Here is a 17,652-nt window from a genome sequence, read left to right on the forward strand (position 1 = left end):
CAAAAACAAATGACACGAGTTATGCTTGTGTAATTACAGCGAGATAAGGTCTGTAAACCATGAGATCTCGATCTAACCATTAGACTAAACCAACCCTTGACTAGACCAATTGACATAACTAATCAGTTTTAAGCTCCAATCATATTGATCTTCGTCAATAAAGAGTGTCACTCATTCCCTCATCGGTTGATACTTGATAGTCATATTAAATTACTTTAGTGAAAATTATATAAGTATGGAGTCTAGAATAAATTTTCTGAATCTAATAATTTCCATAGTCCAATAGTTTTGGGCCTTTTGGCCTGAATATCATAATTTCTTACAAGATTGTTTATCCCTTATCAAACATCTTTAACGTTTTTTGTACTTGTAATTAAAAAGTTTCGAAAATTTTCATATTTCCCGCAACGAGGCAAAATAAGCCGCCCAGCTTAAATGTTTTGAAAAAAGGAAAATACTTTCAATTAAAAAGTTAATTAAATACTGTTGGGCTGGTTGACAAAAAGTCAAAAACGAAATTGTTCGGACTAAAGCTCTGTGGGACCCTCTGTTGTCCTAACCAATAGGAGCACGACGTATGCCACAAAAACTCGTGTTCCTTTGCCACACCAAATCCCTCATTTTAATCAGAAATACAACCAAAGATCCAAATTTCCAAACTTTTTTTTTGCATATTGCAATTCCTCTCTCTTCCACAAATTTTACTCACGTTTTTGTTTGGGTCGAGTTCGCTGTTGTTGTGTCTGATCTCTAACAACAAAGAGTTATTGTCTGAAGATTCTGCTTCCCCGAATTGGGTGTTCTTTTGAAGTTTCTGCTAAATTAGGGTTTCCACGAGGACGAGGACTCTGTTCAATTAGGCTGTTGGAGTAGTTAAGCTCGGATTGGTGAAATCTGCGGTAATTGATCTACCCTTTGCTCTGTATTCTACTTTCGAAGCTCGTCAAGTAGTTTAGGAGCGTCGGGAGTCTCTTCTCCGTGGCAATTTCGAGACTTTGCTGTCCGTTTAAGCTAATTTGGGTTCTGTTATCGGAATTTGGAAACTTCTGCTTTTTTTTTTTTCCATATTCTGATGAAAGATCTCTTCTTCTGCTTCTGGGTCGGAAAGGGATTTAGTTGCCTGATAAGTTGTTGAAGCTCAAATTTTATTGCTCTGCTTTGAAATTCTGACAAGTTGGTTCCTTTTTTGTTGAAATTTTAGGGTTTCTTATCTGGTGTCGAGGACGAGGAATGTTTTATTCGCAGTTTATATTAGCTAAGAAAGGGCCACTTGGGACAATATGGATTGCGGCCCATTTGGAGAGGAAGCTTCGAAAGAATCAGGTGGCTGATACTGATATTGGAGTCTCCGTTGGTGAGTCTTTGCTAATTGTGCTCAGCCTCAGTACTTAGCAGTCAAATTTATCTCTCTCGATTAGCTTTATGTCTGGCAGTTGTCAATTTACTTTTGTTTTTATGTTTGAGATCTATAATGTCCGATGCTCCACTACTGGATCACTGTTATCTTCACTTTACCATATATACGGTTATAGGAGTAGGCATTGATAGTCAAGTCTGCTGTGACAAAGTGTTTTTGTTTAGCTTTACCTTATAAGGCCAGGGGAAAGACCGTAACTTTAAATTTAGAAATCTATTAGAGGAACTGTTTTTTCTTTTTTAAAGTACTGAGGAGAACAAAATTAGGGTCTGAGCATGGTATCGTATGTTTACACTTACGTGTCCACCTTTTGTCAGAATTGAATGTTGGGACATTGTGTATTACTCTTGATCTCTGTGGCAAATATTGTTTTTGGTTGGCAAATTTCTTGATCAACATCATTGAATTATATGCAAATCTTCATTTTGTATGCGGCAATTTATTAAGTCTACAAGTCTTTTCTATATTAATTGGAGTTCTTCTTATAACCTTAAACTGAAGTAAATAATCTTCTATATATGTCTACAAATGATGTCATATGCATTTCGACAGCTTAGATTTCTTTTTTTTGTTGATCCCAGCCATTTAAGGCTAAGTCAGTTCCATGCCATGCTGTTGTCTTCTCTTTACCCTACTAACTACCTTCAAAATATTTCTCGTCTGAGCAGATTCTATTCTCTTTCCGGAAGCTCCAATCGCATTGAGATTGTCTAGTCATCTTCTGCTTGGCGTGGTGCGTATATATTCAAGAAAGGTGAATTACCTCTTTGATGATTGCAGCGAGGCATTGCTTAAGGTAAAACAAGCTTTTCGCTCTGCTGCGGTTGACCTACCCCCTGAAGAATCCACAGCGCCATATCACTCAATTACGTTGCCAGAGACATTTGATCTTGATGATTTTGAGCTTCCAGACAATGAGATCTTTCAGGGGTTAGTTTCTTGATGTTTTACTATTCACACTAGTTGTTTTCCTTATTTAATTATGCTATGGTTTTTAGAGTCTTGAAGAATGAGCTCCGTTTTGTTTTGTTTTCCTCCAGCGCTCTAAACGATTGTGCATTATATATCATACTCTTATTTTTAGAAGCTTTATTTAGCCAGTGCTCCTTGTTTTCTTGCCTAGCAGTAATTACGTTGATCATCATGTGAGTACAAGAGAGCAGATCACCCTTCAGGATACCATGGATGGTGTTGTATTCTCAACATCGCAATTTGGATTAGATGGTCAGTGGTTGTTTAATGCTTACTTGTCTTTAATTTATCGATAGCCTGTGCCTTAAATAAGAAAATTATGTTTGATATCTTTCCAGAGCGATTTGGTGATGGCGACACTTCTCAAGCTGCTTTGGAGCTTGACGAGGTAATTTCGTGTTCATGAAACAAGAAAAATAGAAAGAGGATAATCATATTGACTATGAAAATATGAAGAGAATCGTTTGGTTTATTTGTAGATTTCATTTGCTTCTAGCTTTTGTTTTCTTTTCTCTCCACGCTTTGGTTAGACCGTGAAAAGCTTGTAATCTGAAGTGTCGGATCGCAGCCATGTTGTAGAGTCAGGATGATTTGGATGTTTACTTTTTCTAGTGAAGCTTTGCAGATTTGAAAGCAGAATTTCTTCTCTCTTATTATTTTATTTTGGTTATGATCTTTCCTCATCCCTGTATTATGCAGGAAGTATTCCAGGATAAGGATGCTAGAGGATCCGTTGATGAGGGAGTCCAAGGGTCAGTTTTTGTTCATTATCTTTGCTATACATTTTGTTGCATTATTGCATATTTGCTTCCCGATGGTTCCTCTTGATTTTATTATCAAAGTTGTAGGTTGATCTTCATTGCGATAGCTGTGCAATACGGCTGCTTGTTATCATAAATTTTAAATGCTTCACATGAGTTTTAGAACAGGGGAAAACTTGAGTTGACTGAATGATAAAGAACCCGTGCTTTTAGGCGCTTGAATATGTGTTTCCAAGCTATGTGATCATGCTTTTTGAATTCCATGATATCCATAATTTGACTTTTGTTTATTTTGAGAGCGCATTGTAAAGTGGAACTCTTTGCTCTGTATTCTACTTTCGAAGCTCGTCAAGTAGTTTAGGAGCGTCTAGAGTCTCTTCTCCGTGGCAATTTCGAGACTTTGCTGTCCGTTTAAGCTTTTATTATCAAAGTTGTAGGTTGATCTTCATTGCGATAGCTGTGCAATACGGCTGCTTGTTATCATAAATTTTAAATGCTTCACATGAGTTTTAGAACAGGGGAAAACTCGAGTTGACTGATTGATAAAGAACCCGAGCGTTTAAGCGCTTGAATGTGTGTTTCCAAGTTTTTTGAATTCCATGATATCCATGACTTGATTTTTGTTTATTTTGAGGGCGCATTGTAAAGTGAAACTGCACTTCTGTGTGTCTTATCCTTCTTGGATGTGGTCCTTTGGTGCATAATTTGGATGTGCACATCACCAATCAATTTTTTTACTTATGGTAGATATTTTATTTGTTGATAGTACTGATCACAATGCATATCTGGATGCGGCAACACCGGAGATCAAGGATGAAATGATAGGAGTTTCCGAAGCCTTGCCCAGAGATGTCAATGAAGACCAGGTGCGTACCATCAGAAATATAAGGAACGAGGGCATTAATAATAGTCGCGGAACAATTGTCATCTGAGTCAATATGCTTTATTTTATATATTTTCGTGTCGTTGATTGTACTTTGCAATCACACCACCAAGTTTGCAATTTGTATTTCTAGACTTATTGGTTTGATTTTCTGGTAAGACTATTGGAATTTATTATTATCTTTAATTCTTATGAACTCTCTCTTTCATAGGTTGAAGGTAGTGGTATGAGTAATGAGTTCATTGAAGATGCCCAAGCTCCTCAGACCCCTGGATTAGTTGAGGTGCCAAACTCGTCTAGTGTCAGAGAGCAGCTGGCATGCGATGATCACATGGAGGTAGAGGATCTGAATGCTGCAGAAGGTAAGAAAGCCTCTGGAGAGGTGGCTGCTAATGAGATGCATAAACGTGATGAAGAGTTGTCTTCTGAGTGTAATGCCGGAGAATCGGCAGTTATTCCCATGGAGGTCGATAAGTCGCTGATAGATGGAAATGTTAATGCGCAAAATGAGCCAGAGGAGGAGAGGGCAGAGCACGTACATGTTACATCGCCATGTTGTTCTCATATCACCACCGAGATGGAGGATCCTGGTCAAGTAACGACTGAGGCTGGGACCAATGTTAATAATGTAGTAGCTGATAAGTCAGATGATGTTCCTCCAGTTGAGTCCCCTGGAGGGCCTACGATGAGTAATACTGAGCATTGTTTATCCCAGGAACCAAAAGATCCTGGAGAAGAGAACCAAGGTTTGTCAAATAAAATGCTAATCAGTAGAGTTATGTATGTAATATAATGCAAAGTCTTATTGCCTGCCTTATTCTTATATTTTTTATTGCTTCCCTTCAGATCATTTTGCCATTGCCACTGAGGTCAATCAGGAAACAGATTCCAGTTTACAAGGAGATCGGGAAGCGTACTGTAGACCAGATGCGCAGCTGAATAATGCACACGCAACTGATGATGAACAGTTGGGAAATCTGACTGGATCTACTGACTCTGCTTTGCCTGCACCTGAGAAGGTATTAACTGCACCTAACAGACTGGGGGATGAAAATGGTTTCATGGTTGAATCTACGCCAGATAAAGAAGATCCTGGCACGTGTAACGATGATGCAGGAAATAATAACATTACTGGGAAGAAACGCACTTTTACTGAGAGCACTCTAACTGCAGAAAGTTTGAACTCTGTTGAGTCAGTTGGACTGATTAAGTCGAAGAGAACTGCAGATTCTGTTCCTGATGACGATGACTTGTTGTCTTCCATCTTAGGTATCAAGTTTTTCTGTTGCTTTGTCTGTTCTTTTATACATTTATTGCTCTTGCCTATATAAGGAGGGCAAAATGGTTTCTGGGGTTCTATATAAGTTCACCCCTTTGAGCTAACTTTTTGAATAAATGATCATTTACATTTTTCAGTTGGAAAGTCATCTTTTTTGAAGATGAGGCCTACCCCTGTGCTTGAATTAGCATCTACAAAACGGTTACGAGCTGCTCCTCGTTCTAGTTCAACAAAGAGGAAGGTTCTAATGGATGACCCTATGGTCTTGCATGGCGAGTATGTTTACCTAACTGTTTTATCTCTTTTTATTGTATATGTTACCTATTATCTCATTACTCCATGTGCACCTGTCATAAAAGTTCTTGTTTAAGCTGCACGCTGCTTTACTCTTAGGCGCAAGAAGGCAGCTAAAGCCAACCAATAGTGAAATAGTGTGAATCTTGATTTTGTTGGGCCAAAAATATTTGGTTGCTGATTTTTTCTTCCCTGTTCTACAAAATTGAAGTTTGGTCGTCTTTTAAGTCTCACGCTTGTAATTACCTTGGGGCAATTTTTTTTCTTTACTTACGTTGTCTTGGATTTTAGTTGTTTTCTGATCTTGCTTACTTTTCTATTTAGCGTTATACGGCAACAGCTGACAAACACTGAAGGTATACGCCGTGTGCGAAAGAAGGCACCTTGCACCATTCCTGAAATCATAATGCTTCAAAGGCAGGCTTTGGAGGATGGACTCTTGAAGGAGCCAATATTCACTGGTAAGTTCACTACTCTAAAGACTAAACCAGTCTGTACAAGGTCTCTCAGTTGTTTTTTAAAATTGCAGCCACACAGGTAATATGTTTCAATGATTTTCAGGTATGTCAGTGGAATTAGTATCTCTACATAATGAGCCGTATGATTTAAGAGGAATCACGGTAATCAAGAATGATGACCGTCATGCTTCTGTTGGAGTGGTGGAAGACAATGAATGTTCTGTAAGGGCTGTGAAAGAAAACGAAACTGAAGAAACCTCTGCTCTTCTTGTTCGCCCAAATGATTCTGAGGAGCGACCTGCCGAGGCTCATACTGAACCACAGGACCAACCAATCCAAGACCAATCGGAAGAAGGAGAAGACAATAACGAGCTTGGTGAAAAATTAGGTGACTTAGAAGTTTTAAAGGAAGGTGAAGGAGCTGCTGAGGAAGTAAATCTTGTAGTGAATGACGAGATCAGTCAAATGCCATCTGAGGATAAACTCGATCGTGTAGAGGGTGTAGAGGATTTACAGGTGGAAGGATACCATGAAAACCATGATGGAGGGATAGGTGGTGAAGATGTTTGTGCTGATCTTAACGAAAAAAATATCAGTGATATTATCGAAATTGCTGAAGGAGATGTAGATAACAACGCCATTACCAATGAGACAGACTTGAAAGTTGAAGATGAACTTCCACATGAAGATAATAAGACGGATGGACCAGCTGAAGTTAGCGAGGTTGGGGTAGATGACCGGACTCCATGCGATAACACAATTGGTTCTATATGCGTAGAAGCTGGTGATTTTAGTAATCTGGCCTTGGAAAGTTGCAATCCACCTCTTGTGGAAGCAGATAATGGTGAGATGAATCCAGAGATAGAGTCGGATAATAAATACGAACCGAATAATGAGACATTTAATGAGGAGGCGTATATGCAAAGTGCACCAGATGAAGAACCTACTTCTCGTGATGGTCTTATGATAGATAACGATGTAAGTTTCTGATAGAATCTCATTTTTGTGGATTCGGGTTCTAACAGTTTCTTTTTGGCTTCATATCCTTATTCAAGTAAGACATGCCTCTGAATTCTTTTTTGTTGTTATCTTATGCTGTAGGGAATGGAAACCATGGAAGTGGCACATGACACAGGTTCTAAACCTTTTCGAAATTTAATTCAATTTATCCAAATGTTCTGTATCCTCTCAATTTTTTCCATGGGCATAATACTCTGGTCATAGGCTAATTGAAACTGGATTATGCAACCTTAAACCCTTGAGGATGATTTAGATATGTGAGATGCTGCTATTCCCATTATGTCTTTAGTGGTTCTGCTTATAAATGATTTCACTCTGTGTCTTCAGGATTTTTGAATGTGGATGATGATGATGTTGATGAAGATCATGAGGACGATGGTATGCAAGATGGTGATGAAACTCGTCTTCTAGAGAACAGTGGGTGGTCTTCTCGTACCAGGTCTGTACAGTTAATAATGTTTTCCACATTCCCTAAGCTAAACTTCCGCAGATTTAGTTATATCATGTGAGAGGTGCCTCAAAGATTGAAGACCTCAAAGATTGAAGATTCTTATTCTCTTTCCTTATAGGGCTGTGGCGAAGTATCTCCAGACGTTATTTGATAAAGAAGCTGAGAATGGGAAGAATGTTATTGTAGCAGACAAACTTTTAGCTGGGAAAACCCGTAAAGAAGCATCAAGAATGTTTTTCGAAACCCTGGTATGTCCGTAATACGATCCTAAACGAAAAAAAGCACTGGTCTTGCTCTAGAGAAAATAAACTTCTTAAGTAATAGATAAAAACACCTACTCCTACAACATCATGGATTTTAGCTTCAACTCCAGGCTAAGTTGTTGTGCTTTCTGTTTAAAGTTTACGGTTGTCCTACTGGAACGTTAGGATCTTTAGTGTAAGCATGTCTAAGTTAGGATCTTTAACTTGGCTTTGAAAAGACAGAAGAACAAGTCTGGTCTTCCCCTGTTTGGTCATTTTATTCATAAACTTGATCATCTTGTTGAATCTGTCTTCTTTCTTTGCCAATTTTACAGGTTTTGAAAACTAGAGATTACATCCAAGTTGAACAAGCTAAGCCTTATGAAAGCATCATTATAAAACCGCGACCAAAACTCACCAAATCCATCTTCTAGACAGAGAAAATGAGTCTTATAGTTGCAGATAGGTAGTTTGGTCCAACCCGAAAATATCCATCCGAAATGATTCTCCTTCTCTAAAGATATACAATTTCCCCCTTTTTAAGGCGTAATGTAGTAGTAATATAGTATCAATGGTGTTGTAGCTTAACCATCCAAGTAGCTGGAGGTTGGTCTTTGTCATTATTTTATCTTTATATATATGAGTTGTTGTATGTGTATATATATTGGTGCCACCATGATCATCACCAGTTTAAATTTGAGAGATGCTAATTTTATTTTCTTTGGATACCCAAACTTCTCCGGTATGTGATATTGAACTTGAGGATGCCTGAGGAACCATTTCTCGTTTTGAATAATAATTTTTTTTTATAGTTTTAAAATTCTATGTTTCTTGTTTAGTGGTAATTGACCATTGTTTTTCTTTTTCAGTGTAATATCGAAATTGTTTCCTCAAACTTGTTACTTCCCTATAATTATTGGTAAAAGTTTGAACATCAAAGCTTAAAATAGAGGAAATATATAGTTTATCATTTTTCTGCAAAATAAAGATCCATGGATCATCTTAGATTCTTAGTTTATAGGAGTATATATCTTTGATTGATTTGAAGTTTTTCAGTTTGGGCCATTTTCAACTAATGGATCTTTTTATTGCGTTTTCAATCGCCATCTTCACTCTGCAGATATAACTATGCGCCTTCTTGCAAGCTGGTAAATATATATTTTTTTTTTGGATAAGTAAACATTTTTGAAAACACATTGCTAGTTGAAACTTAAAAACTCAATTGAAATTTTATTATATACATGATTTTTCTTTTTGATAATTCGGCGTCCAACGTCATTTTAATCCCAATGATTCAAACCCCAATTCTTCTGCATTTCCAATTTCTCAAATATTCCTCTCAAGAATCAGACATAATCTAATCTAAATAAACGAAATAGAACTAACTTATATATGGTTCAGGTAAATAAAATTAAAGTTAAAAAAGGTATAAACACTTATAATGGCCAAGAGTAGTGTATGTAATCTTTTATTCCACGGCACAAACAAATAAGATTCATTTTTTTCCCCCTTTTTGGCGTAGTATAAAAATTCATCTTTCTCCTACTAAAACCATTTCTTGACAACAAGGTGGATACAATCAAAATTGAAAACTCAGACGTAAACCATCAAAATGAATACACAGAGGACAACGAAACACCATAACATAAGATATTCTCATGCTTTCTAAAGCTATAAAGCTCTCACTCAGACTGAAGAACAGTAATGTAATAAGGATAGCCTTGGCATGTCCCTGACGATGATGCCTTTTCATGCTCAGAAAGCTCCCAGTTGAGTTTATACGAAGCGAGATTGTAGATACCTGGAGAGAAAACTGATATCTGCAGCGGGAAATCGGTAGTGGACAATGGCTGGATTTGGACCTTTGTGGAACTTAAACCTGACCATATGAAAGGAGGTGAGCTTTCCATGGAGGATGGAGGTTTTCCCAGACGGCTTCCCATGACATCTGAAGTTAATTTCATTTCCTCTGTTACACTTGGCACGTAGCGCCACCCGGATTGATTCACCGTAGGAGGAGTTGGTCCTGCTGCGTCTGGTAGAGAATCAATGGTGATAATGCTCACAGAAGCTAATCCATCAGACGTGTTTCTGATTATCATCTTTAGTTTTATTTCACACAAGGAGCTCGAAAAGTTGTGGTATATGGTTTGGGGACCGTCTAGTGTCCACGAGAGCGGGCTTGAGCTTCTGATACTGTAATCGAATAACAAATGTGATTAGAAGCAACGAAAATTAGGTTTGATAGCTATAGGAATATACTTTTATGAATACTCTTTACCTATTGTGACATGAATGGTGAGACAGAAAAATTGATGAATCGGGCACTGCTGATGGATTGCTGCTATTTGCCAGGCGAGAGATTAGAATGAAGTCAACTGTATTCGGATTTACCTGTTTCATAAATGCAAATATGAGCTCGCTATAGTTCTGATGATAGAACGTTACCAGCAGTTAAGTTTTGTTCAAGAGAAAGTAAAAAAAAAAAAAAAAAATTCTAGCACATAAGATTTATGTCCATGAACGAGGATTTTCACTTACCTGATCCGAGGCTCCCTGACAAGACCTTTCGCTTTCATGGAAGCTTGCTAAAGGTGAGTTAACGATATCAAAAAGCTTCTCATTGTCATCCTGAGTAAACAATTTTACGTCGGTTTGGCTGGCAGGAAGGGACATGGTTTTCTCTTCTTCAGTCCCGGATTTTTTGCAATCCTGAAATTCGAACAATAACTTATTTAAAGACTTGGAAAAGAGAAAGACCAGCTAGCTAATAGAAGTGCATTAACGAAACTTTCTAAGTTCCAATGACCTTTATCATGAAGAAACAAGATAAAGCTTGCCCAGCGAGTAGAGACTTGGAAGGTAAGATTGTATCAACTGGCTGAAGCAATGAGATACCCCACCGGCACCCAACTGTTGACAGCTGCTGAATTTGGAAACAATCTGAATTTCGCACGGTTCATGATATCCATACGCACAAGAAAATTCTTGCAATCTTGATGGAGAGGGGGTGATTTCGAACGAGGTCTCTAGAGATGGTAAAACCTAGATGACACAATGTATGATATAGAAATGGTTTTAGACTTGTTGGCCAATGCAAATCTGCCTATAACATAGTAAACAACTTAAAACAAAAAAAAAAATTGCTACCTAAAGATCACCTTTAAATTATACTGCATCCTTAGGGTGCGGTATTTCATGATGCTTGATACATTTTCCATCTCATAGTATATTGTGAAATACAAAGACATCGTTCCTGGGATGGCAGCTCGAAGCCAGAGAGGCCACCTCAGAGATCTGTCTCCTTGCAGTGATACACCCTGAAAGAGATCAGAACCATGTAAAAATAACCTGACATAAACAAACCCCCTTTGAGGCTTGAAGAAAAGGTTTGCCACGGACCTTTGGAAATGCAAATACACTACTTGTTCTATTTGTTTCATGCTGAACAATTTTCTGTTCATGCCCCTTCATTAAGCAATCTGGAAATTCAGTTGGCAGCTCTTCTTCTTGATTTCCAAGATTTACAAATCTTGGATGGCTAATTTTCATTTTAAGATTCTACAAGGACAGACAGACTTTGTTAGCACAAGAATAATCAAGAAAATAATCTAGTGCACAAGATGAATTGGTCATCAAGGAAGAATAAATAGGATAACTCAGACCATAACAAACTAAATTCATAGACAAGCAACAGCCACACAATATCAGAACAACATAAACTAATTGGCTAAACAGTAGAATATATAAATGTTAAGGGTTGATCAGAACAAGAAAACTACCTTTATTGGGGATTCTGACTTATTTGTTAACTCTAAAACAAGATAACGTAGATCTCCAGCATACAATTTCTCAGGCAGATGATCAATTGAACCCTCAAGCCTGGGTAAACTCTGCACAGTCAACATTTCTTTACTTACGAAGTCGCAACGAATCTTACCAAAATTAAAGCATAGAGGAAAAATTTGCACCTTGATGACCAAAAATTTCAAGGCATCAGTGGGAGTAAGTTTGTTTTTCCTTCTTCCTTTGTTAGTTTTTGCTTTTACAAGCACAGATTGGAAGTAATGCACACCTACAATGGAGTCAGACAACTCCCACCTTACACCGACAATTTTAAGGATACCTTCTTCACTGGGGGTAACCTCGAGTCTTACCTAGAAGACAAAATTCAAAAGAATAAGTCAGACGTAACAAACATTTCGCAGCTACGTAAACCCTCAGAACTTCACCAAGGAGATACAGAAGCAAAAGGAAGATATAATAGTCAAAAGTTACAAAGGACCAAGGCAATTTAACATTATGTCTACCATTGAGGTTAGTTGCAATGAACAACAAACTACAGGTGAAACATCACGACTTTAAAAACATGGCTCTCTATATATACACATGAAGAAGAAAAATGTAAGGTAGAGGACGGATTTAAATATTAAAACATATCAATGAATCTATGTATCCATTTCAGGAGTCTCACCAATTTTTTCTCGCCTCCGCCTAATGTGAAGTCCACTTCAGACAAAGTGAAAGAATAGAAACCAGAGGCTGTACCCCTGTAGTATTGTTGACAAAGACGCACATATTAATCATTCAAATCTAGGTCAACAAAGTATAAAGAAAACTGATTGACAGATTAGCTACTTACTGATTATGGTCTGAGGAACTCTCGGGCCCCAAGCTTAAGCTACTTGGCTCTTTATCTACTTTACAAAGTCCAAATATGGAAATAAATTTCACATATACAAAATGAAGGATGTTGAAGTTTTATAAAGTGAACATAAATAACAGAAACAGTTTTACCTAATTTTAGGTCATCAGTATTTGCGGTAAGTTCACAGATGAGAGAAACGCTTGTTATGGAAGTAGAGATTAGCAATGGATTCCTAAACTCCAGATCCACTTTCACCGACTCTGAAAACAAAGAAAACAAAGAAGTACAAGTAAGAATCCACAAGTACAAAAAAAAAATTCAAACATGCTACAGCAGAATTTCATGTCTTCAACAATATGGCCTGAATGTACTGCCAAACGAAGAAATCCCCCTTCCTTGGCATAAGCACACTAAAAACATTTACAGATACTATGATATCACAAAATGAAGAAATCTAATACTCCCTCTCTCTCTCTCTACCAAAAATCCGTGCAAAAGTATTACAGCTAGTCATTTCAAAAAAAAAAAATTATAGTCAAATCAAGTCTATAGATACAATTGAAATGTCATGCTGCTGGTAGCCTGGTACCATAAAGCAAAACAGATTTTGCGTATTAGTGCGCCTATTTTAGCTTGGACTAGATTGCATTCTTTTACCCTTCAGACTTTAGGCATAAGCTAAATGCAGAGGAAAAAGCGTACGAATCAGGTTAACAGCAAATGCAGCTAACAACAACCTGCATACCTCCAGCGACACAAACATTTGATTCCCTGTATTTCTTTGGCAGAAGCTTTGACTGTAACTCCAGCCAGTTTGACTTGCCAGAATTTAATGATGGAATGATATCATCCTCCAGTGACTGCCAGATGCTTTCGTCTACAAGGGCCTGACCATGACATGTGAATCATATTGGTACACAAGAGATGCAAGTTCTTCACCATTAATGAAAAAAGAAACAATTCCATGATGCACAAAGATTATTTATTTGCAAATAATCCATAAATTTAACCAGAATACTGAGTGTCAGTTATGCTGTTCATAATGGATTATAAACGCTATACATCCTAGGATGAATATGATGCGTAGCGATATGTACATACTTTCACAGAGTGAATATGCAACTTACAGAAGTCTGAGATGCATACGTGCGATGGTCTTCATATATAACTTGAAGAGACGACATATTAATAACTGGTAGTTGAAGTCCCACCACCTCATGCTTCATTCCAGTTTTCTTCAAAATGACAGAAAATATGAAAATGAAAGATAAAATTATTTTGTTTAGAAAAAGAACAAAGAATAGAGACCAGGGGTAACTTTTGGAAGCGCTATCTCATTCTCTGAGAAGCTTAAGTAGAGCGTATCAAACAGCAAGAGTAGGCTAGACACCTTAACAATGTTGAAAAAGTCCCTGAGAAAAATCTCTTGGGTTGCCTTGGATTGGTAGCCACAGTCCAGTACTTTGAGCATGTTTCTTACTGCAACATCATGCATCCCAACAATTGCATACCACCTGATCAGATAATTTAATTGTAAGTCTTGGACCACAAATTTCTAACATCACGTTTAAGGAGACCGACATTCATCACATCCAAAACTTACTGTCCAATATGAAAATATACATGGTCTTTGATAAGGCTCCATGTAGTTGACTGATATACAGAGATTGCACTTCTATAAGTACGAATTGCATGGTTAACCTGAAAAAGGCATACAAACTGTATTCTTTAGAATGCAAAGCATGTACGAAGCTTGAGCCCTTTCAGCAAAGTGACATGTACCTGATCACAATTTTTATAGTGGTCTCCTGAGAGAACTAGGTGAAATCCATACTTGTGTAGCATCGGTGGCTTAGTTAACACGAAGCAGTAAGAAGCTTGCTCTAACATGACTGCCGCGTGCAATGGTTCCTGCAAAATGAGTAAAAGTTAGCACGCGACATCCAACGTCGCCTTTTAACGGCATTTGCTTCTCCCTCATAATGTATAAAGTGCATATATTCTGAAGGCATAAAAAGAATCACCTCTCCACATATTCGGAAGTAAACAGAAGCAGCTTCTTTGTACTGGTCTCTAGCCTTCAGCATCTCTGCCCACCAGAGCCCACATCTCGTGGCATTTTGGAAGCCAGACTTCCCAAGTTTCTGAGATTTTAAAGACATTTTTCAGGAGGTACTATAGCGTCACTTGCTTAAGCTAAACGACTGGCATTCCAGTTTCGTGTTTTGCTTATAACAAATACCAATTCAAGTAACCGAGGGACACTCACTAAAAGAACTGTTTTAGGTTAAAGACTAGGTTATAAAGACATACCATATAAGTGCTGAATGCATTTTCCATGCAGTACTCAGCTTCCTTTTTTGACTGGTCTGAGATGAAATATGCAAGCCCCATCATTTCCTGCCAAACATGCATAAGAAGATGAGTTACTGAAGCCACCACAAGTAACGAACAACGAACAATAAAGACCAAAAACAATCAGTTTGATAACATGGCAAACCTTTACCATGTGTAAGATTCTATATATAAGACGAATAATGATTTAAAATAAGGCCATATAGCACCTCTACAGAAACATTATTACAAAGATGTGAAGCTACCTGAACACCAGCATAGTGTTTCCAAGCTTTATCGAGCTTGTAATCTGTTGATATTAAGCGATAGCTTGACAATGCAAGCTCATAATCGTGCAACATGAAGGCGTAGTCACCCAAAATTCTAATTTGAGATTCGGTGGAGCTAAAGGTATACCTTCAAAAGTGGAAGCAAAATCATTAGAGGTTATAATGACGTCAAGGAAATCATAAAGGGAGCAAGAAGTTCAAGAAAGCATACATAGAACCTTTGGTCGAATCCGGAACATCATCTTTTCCTTTTCTCCACCATAAGTTTTTAATCTGGTTTCTAAGTCCTTTCCTTGTTGCAGAGATCTAATGACACAACAAAATGCAAACTAAATGATATGGAAAGAGAACAAACGACCTAAGTAAAGCATACAGAAATAGTATGAAATGTTCTCACAAATAACTTGTTAAAAAATCTAAAGCTAACCTGTTGATTAAGTTCTCGAACTTTCTGTTCCATGTAAGGAATTATATGCCTAGAAGCAAACTCTTGCATCAGATCTTTTATCTGCTTCGAATATGCCAGGAAAAGTAAAACGTTGGTTAAAACATTCCAAAATGGTTGAAAGGCGTGAATACTATCAGCAAGAGAATGTTACACGAAAACTAGCAGCCAGAAGCTTTAAAATATACCTCCACAATATCGTCGCCAGTGAGAGCGCATCCAAGTTTGTCAGCCGAAACACTTGATTTCTTTCAGAAAAATTGGTAATCAACATGTTCAATTTACAAATGTACATGGATTGATATATGAACCTTGTACAATATGTTGGATGAAAAGTTCTGATGAGTGACTTACAAATGAAGCCCAGGGATTAGCCTGATGTTCCACGTCCCCCTCTTTAGATGAATTAGTGCAGAGTAAGTTGCATTCATTATTTCCAAATGTACTTCTCATCTCAGACAGAACTTTAGACGTTCTAGAGAAGAAATAACATCCAGTCAACTAAAACATCACATTTGACACACATATAATTATGGTGAGAATCATATCATATACGATGGAGTAAGGACCAACTACCTCTCTGTTGTTGCATCTTGATTATCATGCACCAACAGGTAATGCTTCAAAATCTTTGGGTCCATTGCACCATCATTAAGCAAAGAAGGTAATCTACCAGTATTGAAAAGAGCTACAAATTTACTGATAGGTTCTTCGTCTTTTGATGAAACGACCAATAGACCTGAAAAGCACATTTAGAATTATTTGGTACACACAAGAAAACTCTATAACATAATAGATCAACAACCCTATTTTAATGAGAAACGACAATTAAAAACGATTAAAACCCATTTCTTGTCTTACAAGCCACAGGATGATCGAAAGCTTCATGGTCTGAAAACGACAATGTACGTATAAGCTCCTTATTGTAATACTGAAACCATGTGGGCGCAATTTCAGACCCTGAATCTGTAGGGAGGGAAATACGTCAGCACTAGAAAAGCAAAGAGTTAATGTATTATTTTTCTTTAAAAAATCGGTGCATGAAGTTGAGAAAAAACTCATAAAAGCATCGTCCGCACATAAAAGCATACTTTGGAGTAGAGACTTACTAGAGAGTATGTCGGTAATTTGAGGAGGGTCAGATTTCAAATCCTGAAAATCCTTCTCCCCAGCCTGAGTAATAACATGTTCTAGCCGTTGCTTTGCAACCTAGCCAGCCATTAAGCAAACATAATCAAATTTGAGCTCAACATCAGCGACGCAGAATCGATGAACCTCTAACACTAAAAAAAAACAAGCATGCGCCTAGATCCAAATCCATCCTCTTTCACTTTGCGTTCTTAGTAAGAACAGTTAATGATTCTAATGGTGACCTCTCAAAATTGTTGCATAACAGAAAATTTTCCTCCATACCTCTACGTTTGGTTGTCTAATATCGGAGGCATAAAACAATCTCAATGTAAACTTCTTTAGCCGATAAAGCTGATCGCCTGAGGTCCGAACAGGAACTGCACAACAGATTTTACCATTTCTTAGACGATTAGGGAAGTAAACCTTGATAAACACTTGATAAACGCAGAAGACAATCAAAACGATAGTAATTCTAATCAGAACTCACCATCGATGTTACTGAAGTTGCAGAATGGCTTGAGCGTTTCAACAAGGGATAGCCCATTCTTGAGGAAAGTCTCTTCAACAAGCGGCGTACAGAGAACCATGACCACTGGACTGACCTCCTCGAAGAGCATTTTCCCAAGCGAAGAGTTCACCGGCTCAACCATTCTTCCTTTGGCCTCACTCTCTGCAATTTCTTCGAATCTCTTCACTGTATGTCAAAATTCTCTCTAATCCGACGTCAGCTCCGATAGATTTCGGAGGGCGGTGCGAGGCAATACCTAGATCTCCTCCTTTTCAGCCAATCAGAGCTACGACGTCGTCGTCGGCAGCAGCCGGAGTTGATGGAGATAGGATTGAAGATTTCGGTAAATGGTTAAGTATGTATATACAAAACGGAGAGAGCAGCGTACACGGTGAATTCACCGGAGAATGAAGGATTATCGTGATCGGGATCGAGATCGACGTTGAGGAAGAGATGTAGGCAAAGTCGATTGGAGGAGAGTCGAGCGACGTGAAAAGAAAAAAAAAAAAAAACAAAATG

General features: G+C 37.8%; 2 protein-coding genes across 2 annotated transcripts; one reads left to right on the forward strand and one right to left on the reverse strand.

Moving 5' to 3' along the window:
• The first annotated feature begins 653 nt into the window (after window positions 1–653).
• Window positions 654–8,553, forward strand: LOC18016745 (sister chromatid cohesion 1 protein 4). Its single transcript, XM_006400101.2, has 16 exons — window positions 654–899; window positions 1,202–1,354; window positions 2,086–2,347; window positions 2,544–2,641; window positions 2,728–2,777; window positions 3,089–3,141; window positions 3,917–4,016; window positions 4,245–4,779; window positions 4,880–5,302; window positions 5,450–5,588; window positions 5,931–6,067; window positions 6,168–7,042; window positions 7,166–7,199; window positions 7,412–7,523; window positions 7,654–7,783; window positions 8,113–8,553. Exons 2-16 carry the CDS (start codon window positions 1,231–1,233, stop codon window positions 8,209–8,211), a joined length of 3,171 nt encoding a protein of 1,056 aa, XP_006400164.1. The 5' UTR covers window positions 654–899; window positions 1,202–1,230; the 3' UTR covers window positions 8,212–8,553.
• Window positions 8,554–9,459: 906 nt separating this feature from the next.
• On the reverse strand, window positions 9,460–17,607 carry LOC18016746 (trafficking protein particle complex subunit 8). The gene is given in 30 exon segments (XM_024155837.1): window positions 9,460–9,973; window positions 10,059–10,171; window positions 10,319–10,489; window positions 10,587–10,724; window positions 10,726–10,761; window positions 10,763–10,822; window positions 10,939–11,097; window positions 11,180–11,338; window positions 11,560–11,670; window positions 11,749–11,934; window positions 12,252–12,327; window positions 12,420–12,474; window positions 12,575–12,685; window positions 13,171–13,312; window positions 13,553–13,660; window positions 13,816–13,939; window positions 14,029–14,126; window positions 14,208–14,336; window positions 14,450–14,569; window positions 14,739–14,825; window positions 15,026–15,176; window positions 15,261–15,355; window positions 15,477–15,557; window positions 15,683–15,742; window positions 15,849–15,969; window positions 16,071–16,233; window positions 16,356–16,460; window positions 16,604–16,703; window positions 16,908–17,002; window positions 17,113–17,607. Coding segments are annotated over 30 exon segments (3,831 nt in total). The 5' UTR covers window positions 17,276–17,607.
• Between the last annotated feature and the right edge of the window lie 45 nt (window positions 17,608–17,652).

This window comes from Eutrema salsugineum, unplaced genomic scaffold, assembly GCF_000478725.1.
Source record: "Eutrema salsugineum unplaced genomic scaffold, Eutsalg1_0 scaffold_2, whole genome shotgun sequence".
NCBI classification, from domain to species: Eukaryota; Viridiplantae; Streptophyta; class Magnoliopsida; order Brassicales; family Brassicaceae; genus Eutrema; species Eutrema salsugineum.